Raw genomic sequence first — 22,109 nt, 5'->3', positions numbered from 1 at the left:
TTTTAGTACTATTTTGGAAGGGGGTGACACGTGTCAACCTACCCTTTTTAGGTCCGCGGCCGCCCCTTGATGGAAGATTAGAGGAGAGGAATACTGAACCACTGGTCAAGGAAAAAAAATTCTCAGAGGGGTGAGTTCACCTCTGCTGTACTGATATTTGGCCTATCTCCCCTCGTAGTGGTGGACAACTGGAATTTCCTTTACAGAAACAATAATTCTCTAAACCACACACAATTATACAAACTCTCTCACATCAAATGAAGGACCCACACACTCAGTATGCGTGCAGTGTGGGTGGGCCTCACGTTTGATATGAGAAAGTTTGTGTGATTGTGTGTGGTAGTAGCATAGTTGTTACAGAAATACTCGACCTTTTATCAATGTTTTCTTGTGGTTGGCTTTATTAATGCAAGGTACCCAAAAAACTTACTCCAAAAGTACTACGAAATGAAAAAAATCAAGGGTTCAGACTATCTTTTGAGTGAATTTAAATTCTTGATTTCCCTTTTCGGGTACTTTCTGAGAAAGTTGCTTGGTACGTACCTAGCATTGCTCGTTTGGCTTTTACCTATATAAGAGGGTCTGGTATGCCGTTTTGATTTCATTGCAGTTGTTTCGAGTGGTCAGTCAAATATTTCTAGTCTTTGCTTATTAAAGGCAAAAAAAAAGAGTCCGTTAAATATTACTATTTCGATCGATATGAACAAGACAGAAGAAGAGGCGAAAAGGCTCTATGAAGCCTGTTTGAGTGGGAGTGTCGAAACATTAAATGCACTGCTCGTAAAAGATCAACTCATTCTGAACCGAGTTAGCTCAGCCGAGTGCTTCTCCAGTGACACTCCCTTGCACGTAGCAGCATCGTGCGGTCATTTGGAGCTCACGAAAGCCCTTCTGCTTCGGAAACCAAACCTTGCCACCGAGTTGGACTCGCGACGGTGTACACCCCTCCACTTGGCTTCCACCGAGGGCCACTTTGAGATTGTACGAGAATTGTTACGGGTGAACCCTGACGTCTGCATCGCTCGTGATCAAGATGGTAATAATGTTATTTTTCTCTCTAGCTCTTTGGTAATAGCAGTTTTTCTCTTTTTTCTGTCTAACAAAACGAAGTCGTTGCTTTCCGCATTAAGATTCTAGCAGAGAGTAGCAACTCCAAAAAAAAAAAAAAAGTCTAAGGTATTTTTGTCCGAAATAATATGATTCAAGAATTGATTATAAAAATATAGCTCTCATAGCCTCAGTTCTCATAGCCATAGTTCAGGGGTATTTTTGTCCAAAATTATATGTTAACTCGGGCTATGTAAACTGGCAGGGATATTTTTGTTCAAAATATTATGTTAACTGGCTATGAGAATTGGCAGTTCTCATAGCCAATTCTCATAGCTAAGGATATTATTGTCTGAAATAATATAGGTCAGGAGTTGATTCTAAAAATATAAATTTTACTAAAAATGAACATGTACACAAAAAGTTAAGAAGAATGGGTAAAATAGTAAAAATGCATGAAAAGCAAAAAAAAAAGGACTGAAATAAAGAAGAAATATTTTGTCAGGACTAAATTAAGTCTGAGCCTACCTTTTGAGGCTGGCATCTAAATTCCCCTATAAAATAACACTTGTTATATAACCTATTCCTTCCATTTTGTATTTAGTTTACACAATTTGTTTCTCAATTTTTACGGGGTGGGGCAGAGTAGATTGCGTAAACCAGTTCCTCGACAGGGGCAGAGTGGATTGAACAAAATGGAATGACATTTATACTACTATGTTTATATTAGCTTCTTCAAAAAAGGGGGAACTCCGATCCAACTTGTTCAAAAGAAGGTGGCAGTGAAGGCCCAATTCTGAAAGTATTAGAGCTGTGCCTCTGAGATATATTAATATATGCACTGGGGAATTATAAGCACAAAGCATATAATAGACCCACTTTTTGCCTTTTCAAAAAAGAAAGAGAGAAAAGTAGACCCACTTTTTGACAAATTCCTCTACTGGTTTCCTCCTTTAACGTCAATATGAGTAGGACTTTAGAAAAAGAAGAAGAAGAGACTTTAGAGAAAAAAGAAGAAGAGAGAGGACAGAGCTGCATGTGATTAAACATGCATGAGCCAAAAGAAAAAGGGCAATAATTGTCCCTAGTGGGGGCACATCGGTTTACGACCTAGATGCATAATGGGAATGGAAAGCAAGGAAGACATATAACATAAGATGGAAGGATTAAATCATTTCAGAGATCATTATAAAGAATTTGGACAAAGTCAAACTAATCGTCTAACAAATACAAAACAGAGGAGTACGTTCTCCTTTTTGGACTTCGTACCATTGATAATGAGGCTATCATGCAATGGTTTCAAGTTATGAAAACTCGTCGAGTGCAATTAATTGTGTAAAGATTCAGGTATTGCATACGACAAACGATTAGTTAATTACAACAAATAGGTCATCGAGCTCCTATAGTTAAGACCAGGGCGCACAGTTAGCTCAAGGTCGTGTAGGTCTTGGAATCCAACGGATGGACCCCAATAATGACCTAACTTACTAATCATTGTCATCCAACATACCTCTGCCAAAAAAAAAAAAAACTTTCGCAATCGAACATTGGAAAATGTGTAAGTTTTTAGTAAGAGTTTTCTGAAAAATAAGAATTCCAACAGGTAGAATCCCTCTCCACTCGGCGGTCACGAAAGGGCGAGTAGAGGTTATACGGGAACTGCTTGGGACCAAACCACGCTCAGTTCATGACAAACTAGGTAGAGGGGAGACTGTGTTACACTTGTCAGTCAAATACAACAGGCTAGAAGCTTTAAAGACACTGGTGGAATATTTGCAGAGTAAGAACATGGAATCTGATCTCCTCAACTCCATAGACGATGATGGCAATACCATCTTGCATCTTGCTGCCGCCCTCAAACAAGTGGATGTAAGTATTTGTGTGTACATGTAGTTTGTTGTTTGTCTGTCCTTTTCTGATTTTCTTTTGACAACGAAAAAGTAATAAATCTCATCGAGACGATGAGACAGCCAACTATGTCAAGAGCAATTATTCAATAGTTCGAGAGCACCACCACGTAGTATTTTGGACCACTTTACAATCTCACATTCTTGTGGTGTTCATACACTTAATGGCAGACTTCACAAGAATATGTGGTTGTAAAGTGATCCAGAGTACCACGTGACAGTACTCTCGGACTATTATATAATTTCACATATATCAAAGTTAAGTTAACAGTTTTTAGAGAAATTGACTCTGATTGCACCACTACAAGTTGCGTACAACAGTTTTTCATCCCTTTATCCCTTTTTAACATTTCTGACCCAAAAATAGAAAAAAATAATTGATTTCATAGACTTGGCGTAATGGTAATCAAGTGAAAACTAGAAGTCTGAAGCTGGATACCAATTCATTAAAAAGAAACTGGGAAGGAAAATTTAGTCAAATTTTTTTCTCAACGTTTAATTGCTTTTAATTCTTGCTCTTAATTTTGTGGCATTAATTTTGAACACTAATGTCACTTTGGATGTGCAGACCGTAGAATATTTGTTGGGAATAAAAAGTGTCAGAGACCATGCCAATGACAAGAACCAGAGCGGTTCTACAGCTTTAGATATTGTGGAGCATTGTCCTAACAGAGACCTAAAAACGATGGAAATTCGAGTGTTTCTGTTGCAAGCTGATGTGCATAGATCCAATTATGATGGGCCGAAACAGAACTCCGAGTTACCTCCCAATAATCCTCCTCGTACTGATCAACATTTCTGTGGTAAAACTGGAGTAATATTTATGGGATGCATTTCTTGGTTTTGGACTAGGTTTAAGGTCGACCGTGGCTGGCTCAAAGAGGTACTTTCGGATGGTGCATACACACTCTCTCTCTCTCTCTCTCTCTCTCTCTCTCTCTGATGAGTTTCCACAATTTTATACAGATACGCTCATGCACATGCATTGCTATAAATGACAGCTACACACTCTTTTCAAGGCTGTGCTAGGGACAAAGAAATGAGCAAAGAAAAGACCCTTAAAGTATACATGAATGGCTCAGATTTACTGTGCAGTGAATCTGAGCTATTTATGTACACTTTAAGGGTCTTTTCTTTGCTTATTTTCTTTGCACTTAGCATTTTTCTTTCATGAAACTATTACCTACTGATTCAAGCAAACTTCAGTGTTAGCGAAGAAGTAATCACCAGATTCGTCTTGTTGTGCCCTTCATCCAAGCTCAAAAAGTGATTCGAATCATTTCTCTTTTTTGGCTGTTTGAGTTTGTCACGTACAACAAAATTCATACGTCAGTTTAAGCATGACCAAAATACTATGTCACAAAAATTAACGATTGACTAGCATGATTTCTGATAATAAACTTTAGGATAAATTAACATGTTTAAATCATGTGACTACCGATTCTTTTATCAGTGCGGTCTTTTATGTGCACGAGAAACTCGATGAGATGAACAAATAGAACGATTTTCCAATCCTTTTTCAAACCCAAACGGGTGTATATATATGATGAGCAGGGTTGTGCTTGAGATACATTCTTGATAGTAACAACACAACTAGGAGGCCTTACGAAACTTTGGGTCTTATATTGAAGGAGATGACTTAACTGCAGTTTTGGAGCAAACTGCAGAGCGTGCAGTTCTTAGGGTTGGCCCTGAAAATGTGGAGGCTTAAAGTGACTTTTAAAATTGAGGCATTAGTTTTCGAAAAAAAAAAAAATCAATATGGGTGGTTAATACAAGGTAAAAATATTAAACATGTATTTTAGTTTCGTAATTTAACTCAAATAAAATTTTAAAATGTTTTATACCATTAGAAAAAAATCAAACATAACGAAATACCACTCATACACTGCATTTCTTTAACTAATCATGTTATTAACTTTAACCATAAGAATGCTATTTTTGGCAATGAGAGAATTGTTTACTTTAAGTCTTTTATTATCAGAGTTTGTTGAGTGAAAATTAATTATTTTGATTTATATATAGTCAAAAGTGTTTTATTTGTGAATTTGATATTAGAAGTTGAAAATAAAATTGAAATAAATGAAGGCAAAAAAAAATTTATCAAAACATTTATCATGTTCTTTGAGTAATATCTACAATCACTTAAGCATAACTCATTTAGAATACAAGAGATGCAAGAATTGTCATCATCTACCTAGATTAACTACAGAAAATAAGAAAGAAAAAATAATTAGTTTGCCCAAAAGAAGACCTCCTGGGAGTCAAACCCAGGAAGTGCAGCGTTAATAACGCTCTCGGACCATCAGTGCTCAACTCCTCATTTGCAAGATTAGGAACAACTTATATATATAAGTTGTCATCTGGAAAATGAGGTCTAGTTTTGGGTTAACTTTCGGAGGCTTAAAGCGGCCGTAGCTTTAGCCCAGGGCCGGCCTGCATTTTCAGTGCATTTTCGGGCCTTGCTCGATGACCGGAATCGTTCATATGATACAATTTTTCAAAGAGAAACGTGTTTCAATTGGGAGAAGTACTACAATACACACCCCTTATTTTAGTGTGTATCATATGTACCCTCATTAAAACATACAAAAATATTATGAATATATTGCTAAAAAATTATGAATCATATTGATGAAAAGTTACGAAAATCATATTGCCAACAGGTACGCGGCCATTTAATAACGGCAGCCACTTTGACAGCAACCATGGCTTATCAATCTATTTTGAGTCCGCCCGGTGGTCTTTGGCAAGAAACAAAAAAAGACGATTCGCTTGCCCCTTCTCCTTCCTTGGGCTATAGTACTACTGTGGATGACGAGCAGACAGCGGGACACGCCATCATGGACAAACATGGCTCTTATCATACTTACTTGGCTCTTAACACCGTAGTGTTAGGAGCATCGTTGAGCACTATCATGCTGGCCATGACTGGATTCCCAATGGAGAACAAGTTTATAACATGGTCGTTGGTATTCACCGTGTACCTCACAATTACATGCATGGGTGCAGCGTATGTGACAGCAATTAATTTAGTATCCCCAGAACCAACTTCAGAGGATGCACTGGATGCACTGTTGTTGAGTTGGCTGGCTCTGTGCTCATTTTTTGTTATGGCGCTTCACTCATGCCAATTCTTGGTATGGCTGGGGAAAAAGTTGGTAAGACTCGTTAAAGCATGTTATGGATGTTGCAAACCAACTCCAAGAACTACCAACAATAATAAGAAGGATAATCTAGCCGGCACCCATAAATGCGTGGGAAACATCTGCTAGATATATAGTCTTTGTTGTACTTTGGGATTCTATTCCAAGCCGAGGATTTGTGCTCGCGTGTGGGCCGGGATATCGATGATTGCTGCAGACAAGCGGATCTAGTGTGGTCGCAAATCTTAAATAAAGAGTACTGCAACATGCGTGTGCTCAAGACCTTTTATTATGTGACTGTGTGTAGTATTTGTGCAATTCCTATGTTTGCCCTAGCCTATATGGTGTGTATTGTGTAGTAGTATGAAAGAAGCTAGATCCTTCTTAATTTGTGTATTTGTTTGTATGGTTGTGGATGTCATGTATTTGTTGTATGGTTGTTAATCAATGAGTATTCGGTTTGTTGTCAAAATAGTTAAGATTAAAAATTGGGCTCGACGTGTAGCTATAATTGAAGAAAAGTGTAAAAATACAAGTCGAGTTGAACAAACTGTAAACAAGACTCAATTTTTAATCCTTTGTCGATTACTCTTAGTTTTTTTTTGAGTCTTAATTAATTTTGAGTTTTCTAATACCTCTCTCAAGACGAATAACTGATTTCTAAAAAATTCGATGTGAATGTGTAAGACAAAATGGTGGAAGCACTGGGTTTCCGAACTGCGTTGGAGAGTACGTATTAGTCTAGAAGACGGGCAGAGATTCATGATTGAGGGAGATGCTCAAGCGATTGTCAAGTTGTTAGAAATGCGAAAGTACCACTAAATCGATCTAGCCTGGATATCCTCATTACTGATTCTATTTCTTTAGCTAGTTGTTTAATGTACTGTTCTTTTCATTTTTTGTATCTCGTAATTGTAATAGGGCGGTTCTTGTCACAGCCAAATATGCCCTATCTATCGATCTTCCGCTGACTTGGAACGGAGAATTTCTAAACTGGGTTCAGCGTGAAGCTCGTGTTGATGCTTCTTTATTGCAGTAAGTATCAACCGATTGAAAAAAAACCAAAAAACAAAGAAAGTGTAAGAAAAACTGGAAAAAAGGACAAATAATTGGTTCAAGGCATGTAGACCCACTCCACCTATATATATAATAAGTGCCAAAATATACATATTTTGGCCATTCAATCTACATTTATTAGTCATTTATTTTTGTTAACTGATTTTTATTATGTGTTTTTATGTTTATAGGTTGCTTGAATCCGTTGTTCGAGACTTTGGATAAAAAAAAAATTTTAAAAAAGTTTGAGATTAAAAATGCAAAGTGCTTTAAATTTGATTTTCTGAGTTGTTAAAGCCTGTTACCCTATATAAGGTTTGTGTAATTAAAGCCTATTACCCTATATAAGGAACAGGATCAGCGGCAGCTTTTGGAAGGGTCATGGCTGGCGGAAAAGAAGAAAAAAAAAGCGGTTGCTGCCGTAGGAAAAAAAGAAGAAACGGAACTGCCGATTCTTTGTTCAGAATATTGTTAGTTCTTTGTTGAGTTTATTTTTTTCGTCAAGTTATTTTAAATTTCGTTTAGTTACTTGCACTTCGGTAATTCGGTTTAATTTTAATTTTTTATAAAAGTTGTTCGTTGATTCTTGTTCAACTTAGATCTTTTATTTATGTTTCAAATTAGGGTTTCATTTGTTTCTTGTTTAATGATTAGTGAGTAATCGTATGGGTAGGGTCGCGGGGTGATTAGCACACCGTGGCTGGTTCGGATGCGTTCTGCTCTTATTTTGAAATAAAAAAAGTAAGAAAAATAATTTTAGATTGGTAAAATACTTCCTGTGGACAAACCTGGGCATTGTCGGAGTCCATGTGAACGAAAGAATGGGGGTCCAAAACTCATTCTCCTCGGGGTATGGGTAAACGGCAACCATAAGGGTTTGCATCTTACGGGGTATCTTTTTCACTTTAAAGTTGAATGTTTTTAAAGAACACCAATTGGAGCAGATGAGTCCGGCCAGTTGCTAGTGCTATAAACCCTATGATCGTATTTTTCTTTTAATTATTTGAAAAGAACAGTTGTTTTCTTAAATTTTAGTTAACCTCAATCAATTGACAATGGGTGGCTACCTAAGAGCCAGTTTAAATAAGTAACAATCCGAGTTTTTAGTTAGCACACATCACCGTCTCTGTGGATTCGACTCCGGACTTACCGGATATTGTGTTACGACGGTCTCCGCCTTACGCTTGGGGCAACCCATTAATTTAGGACTAGAAAATCGTCAAGCAATATAATCGCATATATCTGAAATTTTCATGCATGAAAGTGAATGTGACTGACAAAACATAAACGGAAATAATTGAACGAGATTAAAAGTATGTAATAAAGGTATTGAACAAGATTTCCATGTAAAACAAAAAATTGACCAAGACATTTTATTTTTTCTAAGCAATTTTTTTTATATTTATAAAGGATTACAAAGATTAAAAGGATAAAGACATATCGGCAAAAAGTCACCATAGACTTAATGGAAGGCAAGACGCCAACCGACAGCCAAAAAACCCACACAAAAAATGACCAAGACTCACACGTGAAAGAAAGGGAAAAAAAAAAACTAAACTTTTAGTACCTGGTAGGTCTATAACGAAATTCTTGTAAACTTGTAGTCTTGTCCTTGGTGATGTGCTCTAAAGTTATTTACTTGGTTAGTAGGAGAAGTGGAGAACAATATATGTCGAATGTTTTGCTTTAGATGAAAAAAACAAAAAAAATTTCTCTTCACTGGTTAAAAATTCAATATAAACCAAACCAAATCAAACCGAGTCTTATATCCCAATCAATTGGGGTCAGCTAGGTTAAAAATTCGACATGGCTTTGAAATTTGGTTTGATACCTAACTTACATGGACTTAGTACGCCTATTAGGTACGGCCATACGGGTACATATATGATTGCCGGGGCCTTTTAATTCTCATGTCCGATGACACTGGTGCATGCCTTTTTTTTTATTTTATTGAGGACTTTATTTAGTATAATTGAGATTTACAAATAAATGTAGTGCACATTATGCCAAAAATGTTACTCCGTAATTGTTCTGCGTATTTATATGCTGAACTTGACTACTTGTTAGAACTTGTGGCTCATATGTTAATATGAAGAGATACTAAAAAGTTTTAGAAAAAGGCGGTGCAGAAGTATTTTTGGGATACAAGCCAAATACCGGATTAAAGTTAGAATAGAGTAGGTATAAATTCTCTATGTAAACCCTGTTTCAGTTGATTGAATAAGAAACGACAGCCGCTCTCGCTCCCGTGGACGTACCCGGTATTGGGGAACCACGTATATTTTGTGTTATGATTTCTTTACCGTTTTTTCTATTCGCATATTGTGTGTGTGTGTGTTGGTCCTACACCACTTATGTGAACCAGTTGAGTTTATATCAGGCTGGAGATGTTGCACACAACTGACATGTTCTAAAACTTCAAAAGTTGGTATATCTTTGTTTCATGCATAGCAGTGTCGTAGGTAGCTTTAAGCCATTGATGTATTAACTTTGAATCTTTTTTTGCAGGCGAGCTGCCTAATTTGCAGATCCTAAGTTCTTCGTCTTCTCTAAACAACTCAAGGCCATTGTATCAATATTGGCAGCAGTTGGTAATTCTAAGATTTTTTCTGAATTTAACCAAGCTTTTTTGATGATCGTCTATTGTCCTCCTTGATAGACTATCTCAAACTGCACATGCACACCAATGAGTCAGCACAACGTACTGATCGATGGGATAGTGTTTGTGGACTTCAAGAGTGCACATAAAAGATTCTTGACTGAGGGCCTGAGGCTTATTGTTCTCCTACTTGATGATATGTATAAGTAGTTCATTTCTTTTCTTGTATTGTGGGTTGACTTAAAAAAATTGTCTGATGTTGATGGCTTTTGAGATATAATGGATGTTTATTGATTAGCTGACCCTGCCATTGAATTTCCAAAAAAGAAAAAGAAAGTGACTAAGATACTGGATCCAGTTCCGTAAATCATATTTCTGCAGTTTTCTTGCTTAATTTTCACATTCTGGTATGAAATCGTGCTGTGGTTGGAAGATGCTTAATTGTAAACTGTCATTCGAATCGTTGTCGTTTTGATAGACGGTTTAAAAGTTTTCAGTACCTGTACTACATTTTGACGATGAGGAGCTTTGTCATGTGGGACGACAACTGCGTGTCTGCATGGGACATTTTGGGTTGTCCTATACACCATTCCTGGCCCAATAAAGAAACCTTTCAGAACCTTATTGACAAAGTCCAAGCAAATCTAGCTGGTTGGGTTAGGAAAAATGTTTGCCCTGGCTGGGCGACACACGCTCATTGATTCCGTGAATTCCACTACTCCCGCTTACATTTCTCAAACAAACGCTCTGCCCAAATTTGTCACGGATAGATTGGACAAAGTGAATCAGGATTTCCTCTGGGGTTTCTCGGAGGAAAGCCGCAAGCTTCATGCAGTGAATTGGAAGAATGTTGTTAAACCGAAATCTCTAGGTGGTCTTGGTATTCGCAGTTCGCATGAAGCTAGTAAAGTGGCTTTGGCCAATCTCAATTGGAGATTTTATAATGAACCTAATTCTCTCTTGGTGCCGTGTCCTCAAGGGTAAGTACGGGAATACGATCAAACAAGTGTCTAAGCCTTAATAAAATGTCTGTTATTTCCCCACACCCCCCCCCCCCCGCCGCCCCCCCCCAGATTAAGAGCTTAATCGAGAGCCAAGCTGTGCAATGGTTCAGTAACGACCAAGATAGTTCTTGTTGGAACCCCCCCTCTGGTCGCTTTTCCAGCAAGGAGGCTTATTCCATTAGCCTAAAGGGTATTAGCTCTACTCCCTTCGACAACTGGTCCTGGTTGTGGAAAACCTGTGCTAACCCGCGTGTCGTTCACTTCCTTTGGTTAGTTGGGCACGCGCATCTGTCCACGAAAGACAATCTATTTGCCTGCTCTATCACTCCTGACCCTTTTCGCATGCATTGCCCGATTTAATCATGTTGAAATTAAGCAACCTTCATGTGCTCCGTGATAGTCCCTTTGCCCGCTCTGTTTGGCATCTTCTGCTTCCCCCTTCTCTTTGTCCTCACTTCCTTTCTCAGTCTCTTCCTAAGTGGCTCCTCTCCAATTGTCAGTCCAGACTTACTCGTATTTCGTAATTTATGCTTAGTTCTTCATTACTATAAAAAAAAAAAAAAGATTTTGGAATCACATTTCTTGAATGATGATAATGCTGCCTCGTTACCTTCCATGCATATAGCTTCATATGACAGAAACTTCTTTCTTGTTTTGCCAAAAGAGAGAAAAAAAAAAAACCCGGAAAGTTAGTATCAGATTATTTGATATAATGAAAATCATCTCAACGATAAAATGAAAACATCAACTCAGTCAATCCTGAATTGCATTTCAATCTATTCTTTTCTCGAAACTCATAAGTTACCAAAGACAAATGCTCATCAACTCAACTTATGCGATCTCGAATTTCTAATGCTCAGTGACAAACAAAGCAAAAGAATGATACCCCACTCCGTCCCACAAAAAATGTCCAAGATTACTATCCACGCTTCTCCTAGTATAATCTATATATTTTTTACATCAATAAGATTTTGTACATGCAATATAGATATTATTTGATAGATTTCACTTAGTTTTATTACACAAAGTTCTTAAATTTAGTATATTATAAATTACACAATGTAGATATCTTTTTGAAAGGTGTGAATTATAATTTTGGACATCCGTCGTGGGACGGAGGAATATTCTGAGCAAACAAACATATTACTACGATTACCAAAATAAATAAAAATAAAAATAAACTTTTCCTATAACATTCCAATGGAAGAGATATTTCAGCCCAACTATGAAACATGCCTCGTGTATTAAGCCCACTATCTAAGCGTGGGCTTCGACTTAGTGTTACTGGGCCGAGTACTCGATCCTGGTCTAAAGATATGTACTTCACTAAAATACATGGTGCCTTTAGAGCATCTGCATGTGTCTCGCTACTGTCCATGTGGCGCTAGAGTAGCGAGTAAATGTGCAAGTAATCTATGTGCTTCAGCCTCGTTATTTATTGGATTAAATTACAAAAGCTACAGTGTACTCGTTTTTAGAGACGAGGCACAGTTCAAAGGTTAAATTAGTATTTTATTATTTTTTACACCACATCCATTCCAAATTAGAGCTGGGCAACGGACACAAAACACAATAATACGACATGAATCGGGCACTAAATAGCGGGTTAGTGTTGAGCATTTCTGATACGAAACATGAAAATGACACAATTCGAGAACACAAATTCTAAATGGGTCGATTTTGGGTTGAATACGCGAGACACGAAATTGACACGACCAACACGGTTACTAATCTGTGTCACCCATTAACATGATACGACACGACACGAACACGAACACACACACACACACACAATACAGTAGATTATTATTATTATTATTATATGGTATATCTGTAATTCTATATAGAGTTGGGCAACAGACACGATAACACGACATGAATCAGACACGAAGTTAACGGGTTAGGTTGAGCATTTCTGACACAAAACACGAAAATGACACAACTCGAGAAACACGAATTCTAAATGGGCCAGGTTCGGATTTGGTGATTTGTGACATGAACTCGACTGACACGATACGAATAAGACCTGACACGACCTGTTACCCAGGTCTATTCCAAATAGCACTCTGCCAAGGGCCCTGTTTGGAGCACAACGAATAGGCAAGAAATTGATGATTTTTGCGCAGCCCATTACGGATTCTACAAAGATGATTCAAACTCTAGTCATCCTTGAAATATTTTTTTATGGGTTCCTAAAAAAAATTAGCTCAATCCGATATTAGTAAGAACTGTTTCAAAATTTGTAAGGTGTTTCAGAATTCATAAGGCACCCTATGAATTCTGAAATAACCCTTACTGATATCAGATTGAGCTAATTTTTTCAAGAATTCATAAAAAAATATTTAAAAATGACTTGCGGTTTGAATCATCTTTATAAAATCCGTAATGGGTTCCGTAAAAATTATCAATTTCTTGCTCATTATTGTGCCCCAAACAGGGCTCTTGGCAAAAAATATTTAATTGAGAAGAGAGTGAGAGTAAATAATATTTTTAATGAGATAGCTCTAATGTAGAGAGCCTGATGCAGTAGATATTTTAAAAGTAAGTAACTAATGTAATAAGATAAATTTTTAAAGTGTAATTTGGTCCAAAATTTAAAGAACCTGATGTACATGCTCTTATATGCATTGAGAGCTGCTCACCCCGACACCCACAACCCCCTCCCCCCCCCCCCCCCCCGTTTTACCACCCCCAACTTCTTCTTTTCAATTTTTATTCTTTATTTATTCTTTCCTTTTTTTTTTTCTCTATTACCCCCTCCCGTTCTTTCCTTCCATTTGTTTTTTTTTCCCTTTTTTTCTTATATATATGTATATATATTAAAAAATATAGTTTAAAAAATAAATGTTTCAATTTTCAATCCGTTTAAACCGGTACAAAAATGTTATTTTTCCAAACATTTCATCCTAAATGGTCGTAGTAAATTTTTTAATACACTTATTTTTATAAAGTATTTTTTAATATATAAACGGTGTAAAAAATAAGTGTTTCAATTTTCAATCCATGTTACTAATCAAACTATTATTTCTTACATTTAAAAAATTCGTTCTTTCTTTCTTACACAATAGGTTCAAGTCTAATTCTAGATTTTGTAAAGTAATTGAGAGAGAAAAAAAAGTGTTTCAATTGATCATGTTTATCAAACTTTTTTTTTCTCCTTTATAGATTAAAAAATATAGTTACAAAAATAAGTGTTTCAATTTTTAATCCGTTTGAACCGGTGCAAAGTTGTTATTTTTCTGATCATTTCATCTTAGATGGTCGTAATAAATTTTTGGCTCCAAAGCTTTTCAATGGACATCCTAAGAGAGTCTTGGAACTAAATAATAAGTCTTAGGGTGTTTTGTTGAAAGGCCTTAAAAAGATATGAGTAATTAAATAAAGAAATAAATTAAAATAATATGATCAGAATAAAAAAATCTTCACACCCGTTTAAACGCATTAAAAATTGAAGCACTTAAATTTTTAACCATATTTTTTAATATATATAAACGGTCTCAAAAAATTAAGTGCTTAAATTCACTCCGTTTGAATCGGTGCAAAGATCTTGTCAATATAATCAGAATAACAAGATCTTTGCACTGATTCAAACGAAGTGAAAATTTGAGCACTTAATTTTTTTAGACCGTTTATATATTAAAAAATATGGTTAAAAAATTAAGTACTTTAATTTTTAATGCGTTTGAACAGATGTGAAGATCTTTTTATTTTGATCATATTATTCTAAAAAGACATAATGAAATTTTGTCTTTAGGACTCTCATAATTACGTTTCTACTTCGTAGGATTGCAAATTGACAGGGGAAGATTTTTTTAACCCAAACGTTGCCGTTTAGGAGCTACTGTGCGCAGCAGAGCCCAGGGCCAATTAAAATGGCGGAGGGAGGTAATTAAAAGGGCTGAGGGAGGGTAAAAGCGGAAAAAAGGTGTGGGACCGGAAGAGGTGTGGTGTCATGGGGGTGGGAAAAGCAATTTACATATGCATTAAGGGGGGTGATTAGCAGCTCTCCTCATTTAAGTACCAATACCAGTAGTACAGCTTCCATTACAGTCGATGTGAAGTGTGAACGTAAGATTCTGATCAAAAAAAAAAAAAATTGTGTGAACGTAAGAAATTCTCTCATTTGTTGTACCAATCCCACATGGATGCATTCAATTACTTATTCAGTCGTACAAATTGAGTATGAACATCATAAATAATTCCACATGGACGTATTCAATTACTTATTTCGTACAAATTGAGTACGAACATCAAAAATAATTCCACACGGATGCATTCAATTACTTATTCAGTCGTACAAATTGAGTACGAACATCATAAATAATTCCACATGGATGCATTCAATTACTTATTCAGTCGTACAAATTGAGTATGAACATCATAAATAATTGTACCCAAAAACAATAAGGGGACACTATCGGTTTCAAAATATAAAAAACTAACAAAATAAAAGAAAATACAACAAGAACAAAAGGAAAGAGACGTATGGAACCACGACGCCAGAGCCGAACCGGACCCGTCGAACACACTCGTGAAGAGGGGTTGGAGAGTCCGAAATTGAGAGGTCAGGTATGAACACAAAGCAAACTCTCCTGAATTACCCGTCGCACCAACTCGAATTCGTCCCACCACAAACTGGAGGCAGAAGCCGCTACAGACACCGTTTTCGTCGCTGGTATATTGATTCCAAAAACCCCCAGATCTAGAACCCTAGATCTAGCTCCTGAGTCCAAAAAGAATGGGGAGAGTAGGAGATCTTCACAAAAGGGCTTAGGTCCCCGTTCCAAAAACTTTTTTAAAAAATAAGTAACTTATTTCACATTTTCAAACTCAAAAATAATGTAAATGAAAAATATTTTTTCAATTTTTTTTGCATCGTATAAAAGATCTCATCGATATCTTTCAAACAAGATCCATATTGCATATTTTTAAATTTCAATACGTCTATAATTTTTGAGCTTAAAATTGCCTTCTTAAAAAATCAGGACTTTTTTCTCTTTCCGGAATGGGCTCTTAGAGTCAATTCAGAAAAAAAAATTCTTACCGATATTAGGTTGAGCTGATTTTTTACAGGGTTCCATAAAAAATGTTTTAAAAATAATGAACTGTTCGAATCATCTTTGTGAGATCCAAGGTGAACCCCACGAAACTCATATGTACACGATATGTACAAGCTCATATGTACCCATAGCTTTTTTCAAAATGAATCCACAATAATGTAATGAGAAAGGAAAACATTAGTAGCATTTGTACAATATATGTGCTTATTGAAGGAAGAGGAAATTATGGTCAAGTGTACAACTTAATTTCAAAGTTAGTGGAATCAGGGTTGTATCTGGTATATTCTAGTATTTTTCCTGTTTAGCCGCACAGGTATATGAAACATATAGAGGACAATAATGTAGGCAACGTTAGAGCATCTACACCCGTGTTTGCCATTTTTTCATTGCCATTTCGATTTTTGGCTAACGAATAGTGCCATTTTGTTTTTAAAAAAAAAGGGGGCAAGGGTGCTATGTACACTCCTGTATGCCATTTTGCCACTCTCATTTTTCTCCCTCTCAATATAAAAAATGGCAACTATGCCATAAATTTCCTCATATTTGGCAAATAAAATGGCATTTGTCATAATAACTTTTAACTTTGAGTTTGAGTTTGTCTGTTTGTGGGGTGGTAGTTGGCATTTTTGAAAAACGGCAACAAATTGTTCCAAATTTATCAACGAGTGTGGACTGTGGATGCTCCTATTCTCTGTAGAGCATCTGTAAAGGGAGATGTCAAAGTTGAGGTAGATAATCAAACGGTTAATTTTGACATTAAGTTATCATCCAACCATTATGCTTTCTATCATGCCAAAAGTGACATGGCTTTGAAGGGAGGTGACGTGGCTTTGAAGGAAAGTCCTAACTTGTCAACTTTGACATCAACCTTCTAGACTGCCAATTTTCAAAAATTGACCACAAGCTTTCAAAGTAATTTGACATAATGGTTGGAGAGAGGGAGCTTGATGTCAAATTAAAGATGTCAAATTGGCACATAAGCCTTCAATATAATTTGACATCTCCATTTTTGACCTCTTTGGTTGGAGATGCTCTTAGAGATAAGAATACATTCCTAATATTTAGGAGAAAATTATGGAGTCTGATTTGTTTCGTCATAGTACAAGATGTACATGATTTTGATTATGGAAGTGGAATACATCTACACAATGAGGCCAAATTAAGTATATTGCTTTTCGGTCTAAGATGAAAAATATATTCTTCAAACTATAGCCACTCAAATTCCAATTCTCATTTGTGCGAGAATCAAGGGTAGTCCAAATAATAAGGTGCTCCATTCACCAGGATGAGGCCCTGAGTTCGGTTCTCACGTAGGGTCTCATTGCCTACATTTGTAGATTAGGCAAGTATTGGTTTCTTGCATGTAAAAAAAAAAAAAAAAACTCTTTTGTGCTAACTATACTTTGAATTCATGACATAGGACTTAAAAGCACTTATTAGTTTAGGATAATTAGACCACATTAAAAGCGTCGTTTTTTTTTGGGCCTTTCTAATTTACATCATCACCCTTGTAAACAACAACTCCAGAATAGGGCGGTAAACAAGTCGAGCCGAGTCGAACTTTGTTGAGCTCAAGCTCGGCTCGAGCCTTAACGAGCCGAGTTCTTATCGAGCCGAGCTGAGTCATTTCATAAACGAGCCTTTTTAATAGAGCCAAGCCACCCGGCTTGTTTAGTAAACGAGACTAAACGAGCCGAAAACTATTGAGCTTGAGCTTGGCTCGTTTACTAAACAAGCCGAGCTGAAGCGCTGAGCCAAGCTCGCGAGCTGCTCGGTTCATTTATAGTACTACTCCAGGATCTGGTATACAAGCTCTCCTTCTCTGCATTTATGTGTCACATATGGAGGGAACGGAACACTCGAATTTTTCAAAGGGTTAGTCAGACCATGAATAAGTTGATTGCAAAGATTAATTGAGAATGATGTTAGAGCTTTGCTCATTTCGCGGAGGGCTGTCAAGAGAACTGATGTCAATCGTCTTATCTGTTGTAATTGGTCCATTAGTCATAAGGTTTTTGGACCACGGCATTAGCTGAGTGTTTTGACTTTTGAGGGCTAACTGTCTTCTCTGGTTGGCTAAGTAAAGCCCTCTTTGTTTTGGATTGTTCTCTACCTTGTTTCTGGGGAATGCTCTTTGTGATCACCTGTAAAATTCGCGGGTCCGTTTAATAAAACTTTAACTTACCAAAAAAAAAAAAAAACAACCTCCAGCACTTCATAATTTGCCTCTATATATAATTGATTTGTTCATCATTCTATTGAACAATTAATTAAATGCTCCAGAATTTTGTTACACAGTTTTTTTTTTAAAACTTTAATTAGATTAGTTTTAGAACTTTGGAATTCTCGTGATGTCACTTGTGCAACACCAAACACGCTCCCTAGCTATATGATGAAAACTAATGGTTGTTGAATATATATCCATAAAATTAACTTGACACAAAGTAAATGGGTCATACTGCAAACTGAAATAATTTCTAAAGGGTAAAACCGGAATAATAAATGAGAGTCGTTGGAAAGGTTTCTCCTTTGACGACTTAACTAGTATATAATCAGGATAACTAACATTAATTATGGCCAAACTAGTGCCCGAGGGGCACCATTTAGCATTAGCCATAGAAACAAAATTGACTCTATTATTATTTTTCTATCACTTGATAGATATCTAGTAGTACACTCTTAAGGGATGTGAAAGGGGTATTGCTAAGCGGCAAATGGGTGGAGCAAATCCAAAGAACATCAATCATCACATTAAGTATGGTTTCCAAGGCTTATTGGGCATGTTGTTAGGTTTGGTGTCTGTCTTTCAGTTTTGCTTCGGTTTCTCAATTCGGTTTGTTTTCGCTTTTTGTGGAGCTTTGGGTTTTGAGGTATGGTTTTGATCTTGTTGTTTGGTTTGAAGTTTCATTTAGATTTTTGGGTGTTTGTAGTTTGGTTTTCCTTAGGTTTTTGCTATTTTGGTTGGCGTTTTGCTGTCCTTTTTTTGGTGGTTTTGGGTGGCTTATGCCGGTATGCCCTTGTTTTGTTTAATCTTTGCAATCGTTTATAAAAATTAATAAAATTTTTTTGCTTAGCAAACAAAAAAAATTATCATATCAAACACTCACATTCATGGCGAGAATCAAACTCTTACCTTTCATACAGAAGAAGCGAGGATGTGGTGTTGAATAAGTAAACTAGATGGGCACTGGACTCTCATTTAATGTTGAATCCCACCCCCATCTCGTCAGTTGAATGACGTATGGAACCAGGTCATCAAAACACATGAAAACCAATCATTTGTTTGTGTGGCTCCTCCAAAAGAAAAAAGTTAGTATCTTTTCATTTTTGCTAGTATTATGTGAGAAATTATTTCGCCATTCCACCTTTTAACAAATGCACTCTAATACTTGTCTTTTAGAGTGAATAATACACATAGAACAAGTAAAAAAACAAATTTTAGAGTGTAATTATAAAAAAAATGAAGTGTCAAAGTCATTTTCCTTTTTCTATCAATGCTAATGACATATTTCGGGACCTATATAATGCATGAGACCCCATGAGATACATGTAAACAAAAATGCTACAGCCACACCCAAACACGCACTTATTTGCACACCCACATAAACAAGTGTGTTGTAAACTTGTTGAACACATTTGTGCCCCAATCACTAAACTTTTTCTTCTTCTTCCCCCCCAACCCCCCCCCCCCCCCCCCCCCCCCCCCTCTCCCAATTTTTAATGTTCAGTTACAAGAGTTTAAACTAAATTTACAATGGATTAGTTTTTAGTTTTTTGCAATATTTCTCTTATGATAAATTTTTTTTTTTGCTTCAAATTTTTTGCCGACCAAATAAATTTTTTTGGGAAAAATACCAGACATTCCCGTCATATAGAATGACTTCTATTAGTATTTCAAAGAATATGAATACTATGGCAATTAGATGTATAGAGTAACTTTGAGTATTATTCTTACAGATGTTTGTATATTTGGTGTTTAGTGGACTTTTTTTAAGTTTGTCGTCAAAATATATAGTTAGGATTAAAAATTGGGCTCGGCAAGTAGCTAGAATTGAAAAGAACATAAAAATATAAATCGAGTTGAACAAACTGTAAACAAGACTCAATTTTTTATCCATTTATAGACAATTATTCTATGTTTTTGGTCTTAATATATTTTTAATTTTCCGATACCTCTCTCATGATAAATAATAACAGATTTCTAAAAAATTCGACGTGAATGTAAGAAGAAATTGGAAAAAGAACAAATAAAAATACAATTATTAGTTCAAGGCAGACCCACCTGTAATCACATCAGGAATTTTCATGCATTAAAGTGAACTTGACGGGAAAAACAGATAAAGAAAAATAAGTGAACGAGATTAAAAGTAAATGGAGCTATCAAAAGGGATTTAAAGTAATGACAAAGACTTCCATGTAAAACAAAAATATTGACCAAGACTTACACGTGAAAGAAAGGAAAAAACAAATAAATTGACCAAGACTTTGTGACAAATACGTTGTGCTAATCTAGAAGAAGGAAAAGCATACGCAACCAATGAAACTGGCTAGTGCCTGATTGAATTGATCTGGTCATGTAGGAATAAGGTTCAAGTCTCCTTCAATATTCGGTTAGCGTTTTTTCGTTTCAAGCTAATTTGTTCAAAAAAAAAAAAGAATATATACATTCACATTGATTATTTACAACTAAACTTTTAATAACACAAAATTTCATGTAATTCATAGTACTTTCAATAGGAGAAGAAATCAATTGATTAATCAATGGAAATGTATTCTACAGTCGCAAAGTCTTGGTCATCGTTTTTCTTTCTTTCTTTTCACTTATAAGTCTTATCCATTTTTAACAGCAAAAAAGCAAAAATAAAAATAATAAAAAAATCCTTTGAAAATCCTTTTGCAATGGTCTCTTAGATGGAATATTGCGTCAGTTTTATTTTGCATGAATGATCTACTCAACATTCTTAGCAAAATAAATGGTTTATAGCTTCTCCCCCTTTAAATTTAATATCCAGGCTAGCTCTTATGTCCATCGCCTTACATGCATTCTGAAAAATAATGGAGTTTGATCCTGTACCAAATGTCATTATTAGATGATAAAGGACAAGAGGGGTCACCATTTAGCATTAGCTATAGAAACAAAATTGACTTTATTATTATTTTTTTATAGATGTCTAGCATACTTCTAAAGAATTGTGGAAGAGATACGTACCGCTAAGCTGCAAGTGACTGGAGCAAGTCTAAAGGATATCAACCACTGCATCAAGTACTCGCATTCCTGACAAGAATCGAACCCTTACGTAGTTACTTTCCATGAAAGAGGTGAGGAAGTAACGTTGAATATAAAAAAAGTACTAAAAAACAGCGTTAATGGAGTTTGATCCTGCTCCAGATGTCATTAGATGATAAAGAAGAAGAGGGGTCACTGATAAGCGCGTAAATATTCACATTAGCGCTTTCTAATTTATCATTGCTAAGTCTATTTATTTTATTACTTGGTCTTTTAATGTTTGATTTTTGTATTGTAGGTGTTTGAATGCTTAATAGGTTAAAAGCCGATTAAATGATGGATTGAGTCATACAGTATTATATTTGCTCCTACCGTTGCATGTCTTGGTGGGCCTCAAAAGGCTACCATTTTATTACCACTTTGTTGACCAAAGTCTTGAACAAAAGAAAAAATGAATTAGGCCTAAGGAAATTGCCGGCCCGCGAGGGTTATTATTTTAGTTGGCTACAGAGGATAAGGAAAGGGGTTTTTTGGTTTGGAGTGGCACTTTTTGGAGGAAAAAGATGAAGAACGGGGGCTGCCGACGAACAGAGAACGGGGCTGCCGGGGCTGAATCCAGAAACGACAAAGGGCTTCGGGGTTTAATCCTCTTATTCTTTGCAAGCTTTTAGTCCATTATTTCAATGGAGTTTTATACTTGTATGATTATTTGTTTTGAATATTGTTTGCTTTTTTTCTGAGTTTTTTCTTCAAGTTTTGAAGCTTTGTTCAATTACTCGCACTTCGATAATTCATTTTTAATTTTTGTTATTATAAAAGTTATTCGCTGTTTCTGATTAGTTGATTTTTCTTGTTTATTTTTCATTTAGCGTAATAAAAATATGCTTCAAATTAGGGTTTCTTTTGCTTATTATTTAATAATGAATGAGTAGTCGTTTAGGTAGGGCCGTGGGATGATTAGCACACCGTAGCCAGGTCGAACACGTTTTGCTCTTGTTTTTCAAAGAATAAAGAAAAGGCAATTTTAGGTTTTTTTTTTGGCAATATTTCTCTTATGTCAAAT

The 22,109-nt window shown here is 36.0% G+C and overlaps 1 protein-coding gene across 1 annotated transcript; it reads left to right on the top strand.

Annotated features, from left to right (window-relative positions):
• The first annotated feature begins 521 nt into the window (after positions 1–521).
• LOC131318553 (ankyrin repeat-containing protein NPR4-like) lies at positions 522–6,572 on the top strand. Its single transcript, XM_058348413.1, has 4 exons — positions 522–1,036; positions 2,651–2,916; positions 3,523–3,837; positions 5,621–6,572. The coding sequence occupies exons 1-4, from the start codon at positions 700–702 to the stop codon at positions 6,227–6,229; spliced, it is 1,527 nt and encodes a 508-aa protein (XP_058204396.1). The 5' UTR covers positions 522–699; the 3' UTR covers positions 6,230–6,572.
• Positions 6,573–22,109: the final 15,537 nt, after the last annotated feature.

The sequence above is a fragment of the Rhododendron vialii genome, chromosome 3a, assembly GCF_030253575.1.
Source record: "Rhododendron vialii isolate Sample 1 chromosome 3a, ASM3025357v1".
Taxonomy (NCBI): Eukaryota; Viridiplantae; Streptophyta; class Magnoliopsida; order Ericales; family Ericaceae; genus Rhododendron; species Rhododendron vialii.
This window is presented reverse-complemented; position numbering and strand designations above follow the sequence as displayed.

Excerpts from the sequence above, each read along its gene's own strand:
- LOC131318553 (XM_058348413.1), top strand. The coding sequence starts at position 700 with ATGAACAAGACAGAAGAAGAGGCGAAAAGGCTCTATGAAGCCTGTTTG. Across the intron at positions 1,037-2,650 it reads CATCGCTCGTGATCAAGATG|GTAGAATCCCTCTCCACTCG; the intron begins GTAATAATGTTA and ends GAATTCCAACAG. Across the intron at positions 2,917-3,522 it reads CCGCCCTCAAACAAGTGGAT|ACCGTAGAATATTTGTTGGG; the intron begins GTAAGTATTTGT and ends TTGGATGTGCAG.